Source organism: Lactuca saligna, chromosome 6 (assembly GCF_052625555.1).
Source record: "Lactuca saligna cultivar CGN05327 chromosome 6, ASM5262555v1, whole genome shotgun sequence".
In the NCBI taxonomy this organism is placed as follows: Eukaryota; Viridiplantae; Streptophyta; class Magnoliopsida; order Asterales; family Asteraceae; genus Lactuca; species Lactuca saligna.
The window spans coordinates 140,537,632-140,556,747 of NC_136422.1; the positions used below are offsets into that span (position 1 = coordinate 140,537,632).

At 32.3% G+C, this 19,116-nt stretch overlaps 1 protein-coding gene across 1 annotated transcript; it reads left to right on the plus strand.

The window, feature by feature from the left end:
* Positions 1-612: 612 nt before the first annotated feature.
* LOC145001249 (cation/H(+) antiporter 17-like) lies at positions 613-18,386 on the plus strand. Its single transcript, XM_078960611.1, has 5 exons — positions 613-755; positions 13,916-14,168; positions 14,503-15,504; positions 16,157-16,734; positions 17,645-18,386. Exons 2-5 carry the CDS (start codon positions 13,971-13,973, stop codon positions 18,282-18,284), a joined length of 2,418 nt encoding a protein of 805 aa, XP_078816737.1. The 5' UTR covers positions 613-755; positions 13,916-13,970; the 3' UTR covers positions 18,285-18,386.
* The last annotated feature ends 730 nt before the right edge of the window (positions 18,387-19,116 follow it).

The window sequence follows — 19,116 nt, forward strand, 5'->3', positions numbered from 1 at the left end:
TGAAGGGTTTTAGTAGCAAAAGCGTGGAGAATTGTAAAGCCAATCTGACCCCCAGTCGATTTCAAGATTTTGTTAATTTTTTTTTCTTGAATTTTTTTATTATTTTTAGATTTTAAATGTAGTGGGTTTTCACCTTTCTAGTTTTGATTTCTGTAAAAATTTGACCAGTTTCTTTTAATATTTTTTGTGAACGCGCGAGCCAGTAGATGATTTGTGTTTTTTATTTTCTTTATTTTGCATATTAGTATTTTTAGATAAAAGGAACATTTCTCGGTCAATTTATTCAAGTTTTAATTCTATAATTTTTTTAAGTAATTTTTTAGTTAGTCTTGTCAAAATTTGACATGATTTAAGTTTGTGATGTGATGAATATGTGGATTTACTTTGTTAATAAACCTTAATATTTTGATATTGGTTTAAAAGAGCTCAAGCTAGAGTCGAACATGTTTGTACTTGTATCTGTTGGAAAATAATCTACTTATATTATCTTGGATCATTTATTTAATGAAATAAGTTTATATCTTAAGGTTTGTCTAAATGTAATAACAAAAACATAAGGGACCTAATTTAGATTTTCCCAAAAGATGAATTTTTACATGTTTGTATGGAACGAGGATTGTTCTTCATTTTCTCCATAATCCAACACCCAAATCATTCTAACAGGATTGCCTAATATTCTTCATCATAAGAGTGCATCGTTTTGGCAAATCAATTGATCATAAGACAATGGATTAACATGGTTCTCCAATCAATCGGTAAGTTTTTGTATTGTTTTATCATTTTATTTGATTAAAATAGTATTGAGTTGAATGAGAAATCGATCTAATTAGGGTTAGGTACCCTTTGAAAACGAAACTGCATATTTCTGTTGTTTTGTTGGAAACGATTCACTACTTTATAATTGAATTGATATATTATTTGTTCTTGTGTTGGTCAAATTTGGATTTTCAACAGAAAAAATGATTTGGGTGTTGTATTATGAAGGGATAACTCGTAAATTACAAGCCAAAATAATGTTTGTGTTAGCAAACGGATTAGCAATTTCGATTCTTGGTTTTAAGGACTGTTTTTCTTCTTTTTAAGACTATAATAATGCTATGGTATGGTATGTTGATGCCTCTTCACGCTGTCACAACGTAGTTTTTTGGTAAGAATTGGATTTCAATTTTCTGCATTTTTTGGTGGCTTCTTTTTTCTCCAATTAAAATGTCAAACGAATTGTGCTTTAAAATCTCACTGAAAATGCACTTGCTTATTAAATAATATTGATTTAGTTATAAGCCAATGTGTGTTGCAACCCGAGATGGCGAACCCAGTCTCTTCAGAATGTTTTTAATAGAATAACCCTTGGTTATCAAGTCCCACTTAAGAAAGAAATGAAAGGAAGTTGATTGAACCAAGAAAAGGAAAAGAATATATATGTTTCGGTTTTTTAATGTAAAATTTTGAAAAGAAAAGAAAGGAAGATGAATGATAATACATCACTCTTCCGTCTGACTTTTTTTTCTAAATAAAACTGATGTAATCATACTTTAATTTTTTTTTTTTGGATTGATAGTCATCTCGAACTAGTTTCATTGCATGTATTAAAATTTATGTTTTTTAATTCCCTACTAATCGAATATATATATATATATATATATATATATATATATATATATATATATATATATATATATAATCTTAAATAAAAATTTGATAATATATGATATGATACTCATCAGTTTTATAATGTGATAAGAAATGATATGACAATACAAAAATATAATGAATATGATATGACACCTACCAACTTAATTTACATATTTATGTCTACATCTAGAGCTGTAAACGAACCAAACGAATACGAACAAGGTCTTGTTCATGTTTGTTCTTTTAAGTTAGCCGAACAACAAACGAACACGAACAGATAAACGAACAAGATTTTCTTGTTCATGTTCGTTCATTTAACAAATTACTTTGTTCATGTTCGTTCATTTATGTTCATGAACATGCTAAACGAACATAAACGAACAAAGATATAAAAAAAAAACACAATTGAATATATATGAACATAAACGAACATATAATATAACAATATAATAAAAAATAATTAAATATAGATGAATATTAATAAACTTAAACGAATGAACATAAACGAACGTAAACGAACATCATAAACGAACGTTCACGAACATAAATGAACGAACGAGATCATTGTTCATGTTCGTTCATTTAACAAAACGAACGATAATTTTTGTTCATGTTCGTTCATTTATTAAATAAACGAACTTCCCGCCAAACAGTTCACGAACGGTTCGCCGAACGTTCAGTTCGTTTACAGCCCTACTTACATCAATTGGTGTGATTAGTTATAATGATAAGACGAAATTGCAAAAATGACTCTTATGGTTTTTCATTTTATGTAGTTAAGGTCCAAACATTTGAAAAGTTGCAAATTTAGGCATTTTCAACAAGTTTTGTTGTAGTTTCGATCCATCTTCTGTTAAGTTTAACTGGTTGACTGTTAACTTCTTTAAAATAACAGTTTACCTTCATTGACTATTTTTGCAGTTTTATCTTTTACAAATAAAGACCATTTTTGTATACATTCTTTTATTGAAGTATTATATTTTAATGAATAAAATTTTTAATATAGAATATTATATATTAATAAATATTTTTTTATTGGATTATTAATTTATTTTAGTTAATACTTTTTTTTTGTTAGAGTAATTTTTTTTATTGAATTATTATATATATATATATATATATATATATATATATATATATATATATATATATATATATATATATAATTTTATATCATAATAAATATTATATTATATGATTATTATATATTATAGAATATTATTTTATTAGATTAGTATATTCTTTTAGTTGATTTTTTTATAATTTCTTTTTTGTTGGAGTAATTATTTTTATATTAAGTTATTATATATTAGTAAATTGTATTTTTAATATATAATATTTATATCATATAAAATATTATATTATTGGATTATTAATTTTATTTAGTTAATTTTTGTAATTTTTTGAATTATTATTTATTGAATTATTACTTTTAATTTATTATTTTTTTCACATATAATAAATATTATTTTAATGGATTATTATTTTATTTTTAATGTATACTTTTAATTTTATTTAATTTTATAATTAGTTTCACCACAAAATCGTCAAAATACGCAAAAACATCGCTTCTCATCGTCAAAAACGACGGTATCATCGCCAAACACCTTTATCGGAGGTTCAACAGAAACCCCACCAACCTATTCCACCCAGCGTCACTGGTAGCCAGTTGCGATAACATCTACGTAATCCACTGGAATCCTTTATATCCCACATAATTTGCAACAAACCCCTATAACAGTTATAAGTGGTGGTAACCGAGTGATGGTGGTGATGTTTTCCATATGGTTTCTCATTATAAGCTACATGCAATGAAGATGTTTGGCAGTGATCCTGATGATTTCATGACGAAATACGCAAAAACATTTTTGCAATTTTGTTTAATGATTACGACAATAAAGACTTAATTTGTATTTTCACAAAAGATAACAAACCACATATATGCCATCAATTTGTATGGAACGATAATGGTTCATTGTTTCTTCATTCTCTCCATAATCCAACACCCAAATCATTTTAATGGATCACCTAATAGCCCCATCCTAAAGGCATCTCCAACCCACCCCCATACTCCATTTCTTCCCTCATTTTTCCTCCGATTCTTCTCCAACCTTTCCCCATTTCCACCTCCATTTTTGGAGATATGAATAGTATTCCCTCATATATGGGGGGAATACTATTCATATGGGGGAATACTATTCATATCTCCAAAAATGGAGGTGAAGTTTGGTTGTTAATTTTAGTTCCTTTCATTTTTATTTTATACATGTCTAGTTTATTTTATCTACTAATTATAATTTAAATATAATATTTAATATTTATAATATCATGTTGTATACTAATTTATATTAATTAATCATAAATATAGAGTTTAATTAGTAGAGGGGTGTATTTGATAATATATATAAATTATAAAAATGAAATATTCCAAAAATATACTTTTTGGGGTAAAAAATGGGATAGAAAATAGGGTAAGGTTGGAGATGAAATACTGTTTACTCCATTTATGGGAGAAAAAATGAAGATGTGTTGGAGATGGTCTAAGAGTGCATCCTTTTCGCCAACAAAACTTATAAATAAGAGTCTTTGCTAGAAATACAACTAATCTTATATGCAATTTGTTATAATTGGTTATAACTAATAATGTATAATTATGTAATACAGAGACTTATTAAAAGATAGTATATTTAATTTCTGTAATAAGTTGTAAATAACATATATACATTAAAAATCATATATACTGGAACGTGATAAAAATTAAATAACATGGTTATAATTAAAAAAAGAATAAAAAAGAAATAGAATCTCTAAAAGATGGGAGCCATTTAGATTTCCCACCACACGAATTTTTTAATACAAATAATTAGTAGTAGATTAACATGCATAATCCATTATGCTAAATTAGGGTAGCAGCTTTTTATTAATACAGAAACTTATTAACTTTATCTTTTCTTTGATTTGATCTGAAGTGGATCAGTTTCCATATCTTTTTACTAATATAGGGCATATTGTCTAAAACAAATAGTTGATTGATATTATTTTCATACATTATGGTCGATAATGGTATAATATAAAGACATCGTTTAAACACCTTATAAACATTTTTATTAAAAGTCAATCTGTATGTAATTAATTTATAATTATTTTTTTCAAAAAATAATACAATTTTAACAAATAAAAATACATTAAAAACTATATAGGGTGTCTAAATGGTAAAAATGGGATGTTTTTTAGTCCACCTCAATATAAAACAAATTATAAACCTGCATATATTGTATGGTTGACAGATCAAAATAATATAGAAAATATATTATATTCTTAATTTATTGCTAAATTTTGAATTCAAGTTAATTTATAGATTTTACTATTCCTTAATTATTCCTTAATTGAAAATTTTAAAAATGTAAACTTTTTAAAATATGAGATTTATATCAAATGAAATAAAAAAATAAAAAATGCTAAGAAAATGATATGTGACATCGTTATACTTCAAAGGATGATATGTGATATATTTAAGTTTCATTTATTAGGATATATTAATAGATATGGATAAGACCTAGCACAAATAGATGGGTTGGATTGTTGCTAAACACAAATAAAACAAAGTAAATTTAAGGAATCATCTCTAATTTTAACACAAAAAATTGCTTAAAACTATGTTACAATAATTCATTGCTAAAAGCTATCATATTTGATATCTTAAACTTGAGATCTATATATAACAATGTACTTAAAGTCCTACTCGATCTCTAATTACCGTATATAAGTATAATTGCTTGATCCTATAGCAACATCTATTAAGTTGAACCTTAACCAAACTTCTAAGGATTTCCTCTTGCACAAGGATCGATCCTCCGACCCCTCATCGTGTAAAGAGGGCTATTATTAGAAATTAGCCAACACGAATTATACAAATAGAATACATAATTAATATTCTAGTCTAATAATCCTCTGCAGTTGGAACGGGAGGCAACTGTCGAACATTCAAACAAGATCTAAATTCTAAGAAAATTGATAATGGAAGACCTTTTGGTGAAGATATTTGCATACTAAAACAAGGAAGGAACATGCTAAACGTGAATCTAATCGAGAGCCACTTTGTTACGAACAAAATGAATATCAGTTTCAATATGTTTCGTGCTTTGGTGTTGAACTAGATTGTTGGACAAATATATGACATCAATAATGTCACAATAAACTGTAGTGACTCAAGTAATGAGACAATGTCGTTCCAGTAATATATAATAAATCTATGAAATTTCTACCGCAATGTTAGTAATGACTCTATATTTAACCTTAGCACTCAAATGAGAAATAGTGCCTTGACGTTTACATGACCATGTCAAAATATTTTGCCCCATAAAGACACAGTAACCATAGGTGGAATGTCTCGTCTTAGGGTAACCAGCCTTATCATCATCGGATTATACAATGAGACCACGAGAGGGCATGGACTATAGCTACAAGTTGTGATCAACAATGCCTCGAACATACATCAACATTCATTTTAGCGTTGTAAATTGAGTTTTATATGGATCATGCATATACATGCATACCTACTGAACATCGTATGTATGATTTGGGCGTGTAAATGTAAGATACTATAGAGCTCCAACAAGACTACGATATAAGGAAGAATCAAAAACTGGTTAGTCTGAGTCATCCACTTTTGCTAATATGTTGGAATGAGTCTTAGTTGGACTGCAATTGAGTACGTTTACTCAAGATAAAATGTTGATAGCATACTTACGTTAAGATAAGAACATACCTTTTTTTAATTCTAACCATAGACACACCTAAAAAATAGTTGAGATTCCCAAGGTCTGCCATAGCAAACTCAACGTCCATAGTAACAATGATCTATTATAAGAGCTTTATTGTCGAGGCAGTAGGAATGATATCATCCACATACAAAAGTAAATAAGGAATTTGAGATCCCTAATGAAAAACTGAACAAACTATTGATACCAAAAACGCATAGCATATTAAGACCATATAGAGAGTGCTACAAAAGATAAAGGTGTTCAGGAAAACTTGGGTCACGAAATCCAGGAAGCTGATGCATGGAAACAATTGCTTGTAAGTGCCTGTGTAAAAATCCTTTTTTTTTAACATCAAGTTGATGCCTAGGCCAATGTTGAGACATGACTAAACTAAGAACGGTACGAATGGTGGTTGGTTTGACTATCGGCTGAAAGTCTTGTCACAATCGATTACGGTCGCTGACTGCGGCCATTTGCTACAAGAATCGCTTTATACTGAGATAAAGAACCATTAACATTTTCCTTCCTTTTAAGTAACCAAATACAATTAATAAAATTTGTGTTAGTAGGTTTGACAACCAATACCTACATTTTATTATAAATGTGATTAGTTAATTCATCTTTCATGGCATTGAACCAATTCAGATCATTAAACTCTTGTAAATAAGTTCAAGGAACATGGGAAATTGATTCAATATAAAGATTTAGCTTTGACAATGGGTTTATGGATACCAGCACGAGCACGAGTAACCATTGGATTATTAGAAGTAACGGAATGAGTGACAATATTGGAGGAAAATGGAGATGATGAATCGGTAGAAGAGGAATTATTGAATAAAGACGGGGCAACAAAAGAAAGAGGAGTTGTGCGTTACCGAAGGACGTAAGCTCCATAATATGGGATCAATATAGGATATTGGAGCGGTAGAGATGGACGAGGATAACAGTTGAGAAACAATAGGAGTATGTGAGTCAAAAGAGTCAAGAAGGGTCTATGATGGAGTGGATTTTGCAGTGAACGGTCCATGAGGAAAAATGGATTCATCGAAGGTAACATGTTAGTAAATAACAATTGTGTTTATATGAAGTCTAGGGAACCAATATCCTTTGTGTTGGGAGGGATAGCAAAGGAATGTGAGGATAATAGAGACAACAGAAAACCCAAAGATGATTATATAAAGGCTTTTTATTGAAAAAAAGATTATACTAAGAAATATTTTAGAGGGTGGTAGATGGTGTTATGTTGATAAGATAGGTTTCCATGAAGAGAGCTTCCATCCAATATGTAGGATGAAGACGAGCTTTAAAAAGAAGGGTATGAATGGTGTTATTAATGGAGCGTATCATTTGTTAAGACTTCTCATTTCGTTGAGAAGTATAAGGACAAGAAAAATGCATTTGAATGCCATTAGAATTGAAAAGAGTGTGAAACTGATTATTATTGTACTCACCACCATTAGCACACTGAAAATATATTTAAAATAAGTGGTAACATAATTTCTAAAATGAAAAAAATTTGCCAAACACTTTAGATTTCGTTTTAAGATGATAAACTCATATTTCCAAAGCAACAGGTGTAATGGAAGTTGATAATTGAAACGAAAAACAAACATGCTTGCCTAACTAACATAAGTGACATAAACCATTACTTTCGTCGTCTTTAGATGGAATTAACTTGTGAGAAAATAAATTATTTATACCCTATTAATCGGGATGACCAAGATGTTGATGCCAAATGGTAAAGTTGACTGAGACAAAATTGTGAGGTGTACAAAATTGTGACAGGGTACAGACCACTAGTGCCATCACATCGGGGGAGTATTTTCTTGGTTTGAAAATCTTTCATAGAAAACTCATAAGCATAAATTTAATAGAACATTGTTTAGTATGAGTAAACTTACGAACATAAATCATTTTTTTTTATAATTTTGGGTGTGATAAGAACATTTTTGAGGATAATAGGGCGATATGAGTATAGATTAGATAAAAATGTGTGTCCTTATTTACTTACAAGAATTTTAGTTCCATTACCAACAAAAACCAAAGGAAAACTAGAGATTTTATTTCTAACAAAAAGAAGTATACCTATGTTGGAATGAATCTATAACGAGGCACCGACGTCCATTACCCAACCGTCTTGACATGGATCATTAAGAGACATGTCATTGAACATTTCTAGAAGAGCTATAGGTAGAGGTGCACTCGAATTTACTGCATTATTGAACTAATCCCTATGGAGTTGGAGTATCGCCAAGCCAATGAGCAGAATAAGCCTGATGATCATGTTGGGCCGATGTAACATCCCTCTCTTGTATGTATCATAATATTGTCTGCTTTGGGATCTTGGCGTGAAAACTTCCCCGAGGTCATCCATCCCTTAATTGCTCTCGCCCGAGGACACTTAACTGTAGAGTTTTTATGGGATTTGCTGCCCTCATGATTGTAAAACGTGCTGTGATAGGGAAGGTAGCCATACCCCTTTAAGAAATGTTTTGTTCTCCTTCCCAGCTGATGTGGGATCAGGTGCAAACTCCCATTATAGGGTTCGACGTCCCCGTTACATCAACTCGTGCCCCACTCTGATAACGTTTGTAACATCTCCATCTGGTACGTATCATAATATTTTCCGCTTTGGGCTCCAAACACAAGGACTTCCTAAGGGGTTACCCATCCCGGTACTACTCCTGTCCGAGCATGCTTAACTTCAGAGTTCTTATGGGATCCGCTGCCCTCACGAGTTTAAAACACATTGTGAGAAGGAAGGTATCAACGTCCCTTATAAGGAAATCCTTCATTCTACTTCTAAGTTGATGCAGAGTCAGGTACAATCCACTTAGGTTGGTTGAACCCGATCCCATATCAGCTGGGAAGGAGAACAAAACATTCCTTGAAGGGATGTGGATACCTTCCCTGTCACAACATGTTTTAAAGCCGTGAGGGAAGTAGATCGCATAAGAACTCTGCAGTTAAGCATGCTCGAGTGAGAGAAATTCAAGGATGGGTAACCTTCCTGGGAAGTTTTCATGTCAGGAGCCCAAAATGGACAATATTATGATATATGCAAAAGGGGGATGTTACAAACGATATCAGAGCTGGGGCATGGGGTCGATATGTTCGACGGTGATGTCGAACCCTATAACTAGAGGTGAAGGTGGATTGCACCTAATCCCGTATCGGCTTGGAAGGAGATCAAATCATTTCCTTATACGGGGTGTTGATACCTTCCTTATCACAATGTGTTTTAAAGTTGTAGGGGCAACAGATCCTATAAGAAATCTACAATTAAGCATGCTCGGTTAGGAGTAGCACCGGGATGGATGACCCCCCTTGGAAGTCCTCGTGTCGGGAGCCCAAAGAGGACAATATTGTGATACGTACTAGAAATGGATATTATAGTCGGCCACCTTTGTTAGGTATATGGGTTGAGCTTATGCTGGGACGATACAACCTACTATTTGTAACGTCCCAAAAATTATAAAGAGATTCTTCATTTGTAAACAGATTAATCGATTAAAACCTAGAACTTAAAAAGACAATAAGTGACATTCATTTGTTTGAAACCATACTGTTATCAGAGACGAATTACACAACAATGGAAATCATTATCTTTGATGCGTGTGTATAGTCTCATCGAGCTATTCTCACGACCAACCTGCAATTTTTTTTATCTACAGTTGTAAGCATAAGGCTTAGTGAATTCCCCAATATACCATATACTAAGTTCCCCCGTATATACCACATATTCCATCATATAAAAATGCATCCACACAAAATCATTGGGTCTAAAGCTGACCTACTTTCTCTCCCTATTAAAAGCGTGCATCATACATAACGAGTCTAAACCAAACATATATAACAGGCCCAACCCAAATAGTATAACATGCCTAGCCCTAAATTATATAACAGACCTTGCCCACATACATAACAATCCTCACCCAAAGAGTATAATAGGCCCAACCCTAACTCATATAATGGGCCCATCCAACGTACATAACAAGTCAATGTCAGGGGTCAGATCATGGTATTTCATATAGTAAATAAAGTCATATGTAGTAAGAGATCAGATAGACAGTTAAACTGGTGGTCCATCCGAAAGCAATAAATCAAACAATAACCATGCAATAAGGCTTTGGACCAAAAGTTCTCAGGCCATCTAAGTTAACCACATACAACCATTATAAACATTAAACTAACCAACCATGACACCTAATAATATCATATAGTCCACATGCAAGATCCTACCATTCTAGCATACGATGCCACTAAATGTCCTACACATCTCAAACCAACATTATCATATAATCAACAAGTGAGACCCTACCAGCCTAATATACCATGGCACCAAGTGTTGGAAATTGCACATGCATAACAATGAGTTATCCTTTTTAGCTAACGACTCGTACCCTAACAATACCTCTATCATATCATGCAAAGGATATACAATATCATATGTGGCATAATGAGAAACTCTCCTAAATCACAAAACCGAGGAAGCACAACAACATTCTCACTCATTGAACTAATCAATCCTGCAAAACGACTATCACTAAATAAGGATCTATTCTCAATCAACAACCCAAATCCTTCAAGTTCGACCCATGGTCAAACTTGTCAAACGTCAACGGTCAACCAAGTCAACGATCACCACGTCGTGGGCATGTCATGACAAAACAGTCGACATGCAAGATACCACCATGTTGTGGGCTTTCCTTGGCCCTGTCGTGGTTTCAGGCAGATTGGTATTTTATTTATTAAGGGCTTAATCCTTACAAATCTAATCTCACAACTTCAAATCTGGTCCTATTTAATGACTTAATGGATAAAGTTTCCAATTTTATTCATTATGAACTCACCCCAAAGAAAGATTTATAACCCTAAGTCCATTAAGCTCTCAAAATGACAATAACTAGTGCATGGTTCAAAAGGAACCACGACCTAACAGTTTTTCCACCAAGCCAAGCCTATATATGGTCAACAAGCAAGTCTAAGGTTCTGAAGTTGCCAAAAACTCCAAGAACATCCCTTCAAAGGACTTCAAAGCATGAAATGAGAAACAAGAATGATAAATATGGAAACTTTATACCTTCCATAGCTGCACAAGATGCAGGAGATGCAATATTTGAAGTAGATATACCCTTTCAACCAACAAGCACACTACCTTCTTTTCCAAATATGTACCTCAAGGCCTTAAACATCAAAAACATCACATGGACATCAAGAACAATCAATTAGGGGCTAGGGTTTTTGAGTTACGAGAGTAGAGGCTAAAGAGAATGACCTAGAATATGAATTAGAGCCTTTAAATGTGGAGAAAACCCTAAACTTCATGGGCTTGGATCACAACATCCTCCACGTCGTGGCCTCCCCCTTTCCACATCGTGGTGTCCATCAGAACATGCTTTTCATTTAATTTGATGCTAGGTTGTGTTCATCATTCTATGCTATGTTGTGGTTATCAACACACCACGTCCTGACATATGGTTTTCCCCAAAAACCTTATCTTTGACCCTATTAAGTCTCCAAATAATCCATTCAGGAAAACAAATACGTATAGAATTACACAAAACAATTTTTAATTTGTTGGGTACATATAAATTACTCCTCTTTGGTTTATATATATATATATATATATATATATATATATATATATATATATATATATATATATATATATATATATCTGGGAAAAGTGAATATATAGACATTGTAATTGTCCAATGTTCTTATAATTCAACTTTTAACTTGAATTACTTCAAAGATTTTTATAAATTTCATATTTATCTTCCTCTTACATAATTGTTATTTTCAACAATACTATATAGCCTAGTAAGTATTCGACAAAAAGATGTGATGTAAGAGGAAGATAATAGTGAAAATTTAAAAATATTGAATATAAATCAAGTTAAGGATTGAAGTTTAACAATATTATAATGAATATATCAAACAAAACGATGTATTATTATGAGTTTGGGTACCTAAGCTTATATACCCTTAAGGGTATATTCACTTTTCCCTATATATATATATATATATATATATATATATATATATATATATATATATATATATATATATATATATATATATATATATATATATATATATATATATATATATATATATATATATATATGTTCCTTTTATCCTATGATTTAATGATCAAAATGTCACATGAATGCGATTATAACATCGTCAAATTGATTGTTGTGATCAAATCTCTTCCGGTTCGATGTATATCCCTGTCTATGTATTTATTAAATCCTATATACAAGCATTATGTGTATACATACATCGTCCTGATCCGTTGCATATCATATTACCTACTTGTCGTAAAATATATTTGGAAACTATTTTTCTAAAATATGTATTGCTGCTTTGAAATCAAGTGGATATTTTGGTTAAATGATATAACGGTCGATTGTTGATTTTAGGAATTTGAAGAGGTCATTTATATAATTTGGTGGTGGGAGTGTAATAATCCATCAAGAATGCCATGAAAAAAAGTTGGTTTTTCTTTTAAAAGTAGTTCTTTTCCTTTTACAATTGTGACATTTAGAGTTGGGAATTAGTGTGAGTTTGTAGAAAAAACGATTTCAAAACATTGTCACTACTTTTGCCGATTTCTCTTTCCTTAATGCTTTATTCTTGAATTTAAAAGAAAAAATTGTCCCTATCAATCGGTCATAAGAATGGTGATGCCATGACTTAAACTTGAAGTTAAGAGCTTACTAATGGATTTTCAACTCCCTCAAATTTGAAGCTTGAAATCTGATTAAAGGTTTGTTGGGTAGATGTAGAATTAATCATCTTTGGGTTAAACACACATATCCTCATTCGTTCTATCGTATGATTTAACGATCAAAATGTCACTGCAATACGATTCTAACATTGTCTAATTGACTGATGTGATCAAATCTCTTCGATGTATATCTTTGTGTGTATTTTATTAAATACTATATACATGCATTATGTGTATACATACATCTTCATGATCTGCAGCATATCATATTGCCTACTACTCATAAAATATACTTGGAAACTATTTTTCTCAAATCTGTATTGTGGTTTTGAAATCAAATAGATATTTTGGTTAAATCATATAATGGTCGAGTGTTGATTTTGTGAATTTGAAGAGGTCATTTATATAATGTGGTAGTGGGATTGTATTAACCCATCAAGAATGCCATGAATTTTTTCTTTAAAAAATAGTTCTTTTCGTTTACAATTGTGGCATTTAGAGTTGGAAATTAGTGTGGGTTTGTAGAAAAACCGATTTCAAAACATTGTCACTACTTTTGCTGCTTTCTCTTTCTTTCATGCTTTATTCTTGAACTTAAAAGAAAAAAATGTCCATATCAATCGGTCCTAAGAATGGTGATGTCGTGACTTAAACTTGACGTTAAGAGCTTACTAATGGATTTTCAGCTCCTTCAAATTTTAAGCTTGAAATCTAACTAAAAGGGTTTTTTTTTTTTTTTTTTTTTTTTTTTTTTTTTTTTTTTTTTTTTTTTTTTGTTCAGGGCCGGGTCGTCAATATAATATATTCCTCATGTATTGGGGTTGTTTCGGTGCAAAATGGCCTCAAATGATACAACACTTAACAATGCACCTCCTATGAAAGCTACATCACATGGGGTATTTCAAGGCGAAAATCCTCTTAACGCTGCACTCCCTCTTGTCATTTTACAAATATGCCTCGTCCTCACACTCACTCGAGTCCTTGCTTACCTTCTTAAGCCATTAAGACAGCCTCGAGTTGTGGCAGAAATTGTTGTAAGTTACTTAACCCCCTTCATTTTACCTTCTTAAGCCATTAAGACAGCCTCGAGTCGAATCATTTTAATCCATTAGAAATCAGTTTCATGCCAATACTTGCGGAAAAGGTTGACACTAGAAGTTTTGATTCCGGTTTAGTATTGGGCTCCTTGTAGACATTGGGCCTCATAAGTCATTGTTGTCTTGCATTATACGACATAGGCCATCTCAGGGTTATTGAAATAGTAACCCTTTTGTAGAAAAGTTTAATAATAACATTTTGTAGTACTAGTACAATGTTGAAATAACTCTTTTGCATAAAAGTTTATTATATTATATGATATGATTACAGGGGGGAGTTTTACTCGGACCTTCGGGTCTAGGCCATAACAAAGCATATCTTCATACAGTGTTTCCTCAAAGGAGTCTTACAGTATTGGACACGCTCGCAAATCTTGGACTTTGTTTCTTCCTCTTCCTTGTTGGGCTAGAGCTTGATTTAAACTCCTTACGTAAAACCGGTAAAAAAGCATTATGTATAGCCATCGGTGGAATTGGCCTTCCGTTTATTTTAGGTACCGGAGTTTCATTCATTCTCCAAGAAAACGTCTCTGGGGGTGTTCACGAAGGCCCATTTATCGTCTTCATGGGTGTAGCCATGTCGATTACAGCTTTCCCTGTACTTGCGCGTATTTTAGCCGAACTCAAGCTCTTAACTACCGAAGTCGGTAAAATGGCCATGTCAGCAGCCGCAGTTAATGACATAGTGGCATGGATTCTTCTTGCACTTGCGGTTGCCCTTTCGGGTTCAGGGCGCTCCCCACTTGTAGCGCTATGGGTTTTCTTGTGTGCATCAGGTTTTGTTGTTTTGTGTTCTTTTTTGGTGCCTCCGATTTTCAAATGGATGTCGCAAAGATGCCCTGATGGAGAACCCGTTGATGAGGTGTACGTTTGTGTGACTTTAGGTGGTGTTTTAGCTGCGAGTTTTGTGACGGATGCTATTGGGATTCATGCACTTTTTGGGGCTTTTGTGGTTGGGGTTTTGATACCAAAAGAAGGTGCATTTGCTGTGGCGTTAGTGGAAAAGGTTGAGGATCTTGTGTCGGGGTTGTTTTTACCGTTATATTTTGCTTCGAGCGGTTTGAAGACGAATATGGGGTCAATTAAAGGGGCAAGGTCTTGGGGATTACTTGTTTTGGTTATTTTTACAGCGTGTTTTGGTAAGATTGCGGGTTCGGTTGGGGTTTCTCTTCTTTGTAGGATTCCGTGGATGGATGCTCTTGCAATCGGACTTTTAATGAATACAAAAGGTTTGGTTGAAATTATTGTGCTCAACATTGGGAAAGATAGAGGGGTATGTTTTTCTTTTTCTCAGATCATGTTTTTCAAGTCTTCTGAATGATTAAAAGTCTTCTGAATAATAATTAAAAAGTCTTGTGAATAATAATTAAAAAGTATTTAAGAAAATGATGGCAAATCAAAGGAAAGCATAAATGATTTTAATTTACGAAAGTCAACCTAATACAAATTCATTTCATGAAGTAATTTTCGTAAAGTTGCTTTTGTGATTGTTCCCATTAAAAATTATTATAAATGATTTTATTTTACGTATTGACATCATTTTTAATAAAATAATGATGTTTAGTGAAAAAAAAAAAAAAAAAAAAAAAAAAAAAACAAGAACTTTTTTAAATATTTTTCAAATAAGGACGATTGATAAATCTATTTTAGTAAATATACACTTATTTTGTCATAAATGTTTAAAGGTTGATTATTTTACGATGTGACCATTTCATTGTTGTTCATTTTTGTGATTAGCTCAAAGCTAAATTAAACAAATTTGTAAAAAGTTAAAGTCTAAGTTGGAAAATTAGTTTATATATATTTCTATTAAGTTGTGCTTTCTACGTTGTATCGAAACAAATCGCATATTATATCTTTGTACATATGTATCTTATATCTTATCGTATATCTATATCTAAACTCATTCTTTGATAAAATTTCAGGTTTTGAATGATGAAACATTCGCGATATTAGTTCTAATGGCACTATTAACAACATTTATCACAACCCCACTAGTTGTTGCGTTTTATAGACCTGCTAAAACACAACCAACAACCGAATATAAACATCGAACTTTACACCGTAGAGGTTCTTCCACTTCTCCATTCCGTATGTTGTTTTGCTTCCATAGTGTACGAAACATACCAACAATGGTAAACTTAATCGAGGTTTTACGTGGGACCGGCAAAAAAGAGGTTCTTTTGGTCCATGCAATGCACCTCATGGAGCTATCAGAAAGGTCATCAGCTATACTTATGGTTCATAAAGCTAGAAAAAACGGGCTCCCATTTTGGAAAAAGGATCAGGATATCGGATCAGATCAAGTTGTGGTGGCGTTCGAGGCTTTTCAACATTTGAGTAAGGTGGCGATTTGGCCCACGACTGCTATATCGGCGGTTTTGAGTATGCATGAGGATGTTATTAGTGGGGCTGAAAGGAATCGAGCAGCTATGATTATTTTACCATTTCATAAGCATATTAGGGTCGATGGGCAACTTGAAACCACTCGAGTTGAATATAGGTAATCACTATCTTCAATCATCATCCTCATGTTTCATAAACACTTAGAACCAAAAACCTAATCCATGTATATTTTATAAGTACAAGTAGTGGTGCTCACAAGCCGAGGCAAAAAAAACATTGGTCAAGATAAGATCTGTTAATTTGCTCTTTTTTGGTTTGATCCAAATTCCTTTAAACAAATATTATTAAATTTTAAGAATTATATGTTATATACTATATCAATTATTATTAAAAATGGATAAAATACAGTAATTACATTATTAAGTTATAAATATTGTATAAATTATTAAAATTTACAAAATGCAATAGTTATGTTATAAATTTATAAATGTTCCAAATTACAAAACTTACAACAACACATCTATATTTACTATTAGAAACTTACAAAAAAAACTTCAATAAAAATAAGAAAAACGAAACATATACAAGATTATAAGTTTACAAATATAATAATAAATAATTCAAAATTTTTACAAAAAGAACATTCTATATCTAATAAGTTGTGGTTCAACAGTCAACACAACATCCATTAGATCCAAAACGAGTCTACATTGCTCAATTCTAGAACAACGAGCGGCTTTGAGGACTTCTCTGACCCGGGCCCAAATTCTGGCCTGGTCCGATATGATTTGATTTTTTTTTAATACATATTATTAATTTATAGTTGCATACCCATTATAATCTATAAATAATAAGTTCTAAACATTATTTATAAGATAGTATAAAAGAAATAATAAGGTCTAAACATTATATATAAACCATTATAAAAGAATGGATAAACTCTAAAACTTACATTATAAATCTATAAAACATTATAACCTACAAAAATTACACGCATCATTTGTATTTATCATTATAACTTTACAAACGGATCATTGTATAACAATTTGGTTCATTTGTGATTTCAGACATGTTAACCGTAAGGTTTTAGAGTACGCTCCATGCTCAGTCGGCATCTTAGTAGATCGTGGTTTCGGTGGGACCTCCCACATTGCCGCCAGCAGTGTCAACTCAGTAGTAACAGTTTTATTCTTCGGTGGCAATGACGACCATGAAGCATTAGCCTACGGGGGACGTATGGCAGAACACCCCGGAATCAACCTCAATGTAGTCCGATTCCTCCTCAATCCAGCCGGAACCACCACTCCGGGATCTATCACCATCGACATTAAAGAATCTGAGACTTCGGAATCCAATTCCATAGATGATGAAGTGATGGCGGAATTCAAACAGAAGTTTGTCTTGAAGTACAACACGATGAAATATGATGAGAGAGCGGTGACGGATGCCACCGAGACGGCGGAGGTGATTCGAGAATATGGTCAGAGCAATTTGTTTCTGGTGGGGCGAATGCCGGAGGGGGAGGTGGTGGGGTTGTTGAAGAAGGAAAGTGAGTGCCCGGAGATGGGACCGGTCGGAAATTTATTGATTTCTCCCGCTCTGACTATGGCGGCATCGGTGTTGGTGGTGCAGCAATATCATAGTCAATTGTCGTTGCATTCTTTGGCTTCTTTGAAGGAAGATGAAATGAGTGATGATGGTGGATGATTGGTATCAAGTTTTTAAATGATATCTCATATTTCTCCTTTTGATTTTTGATGTTCAAATGTATATAATTTTTTTTATGTATAATAGCATCATCAAGGAATCGAATCGATGTAAAATTGTACAAAATTGTACATGATGAATACAAATATGAATACGAATGTGAATTCCAAACGGGGTATTTGAAACCTGAAATTTTGTTAACTTTGTTAGCACGATAAATTTTAGACCGGATAAAAAAACAAGTTTTTAACATATATTTGTTTGTTTTGGCAAAATGTTTTTTTTCAATAATTCTTGAATGGGTTAGCCCATACCACGTTTCTTCATTAGGAGTGAGCATTTTGACCGAACCGGATCGAACCGACTCTTAGACCAAACTGATTTTGAAGAATATTGTCGACCGTGGATCGAACCGGATGAGACTTACAGGTCCAAGTCCATGTCTGGGTCCATGTTCGGGTTTTTGGGTTCTTCGACCCGTTTAGACTGGTACAACTTTACATGCATACGGTATAACTTGTTAAAATGCGTTTTGGGGTTTGATACAACTTGTTAAAACGAATATGTTGTTGGTTTTCATACGTTACAATTCGTAAGAATGAATATTTTTTGGGTTTGATATGGTACAATTCGTAAAAAATGAATATGTTTCTGTTTCTTATGTCATTTGGACTCTGCAAAGTTTGATTGTTTATACGTTATATCATTTATTTGAAGGATTGTAACTCATTGAATATAACACCAAAAACAGCAAAATTATAATCTAAAATAATCTTAAAATTCTAAATTACATGTTAGAGAAAACCGCATATCCATTCGACTTAAAACGAAT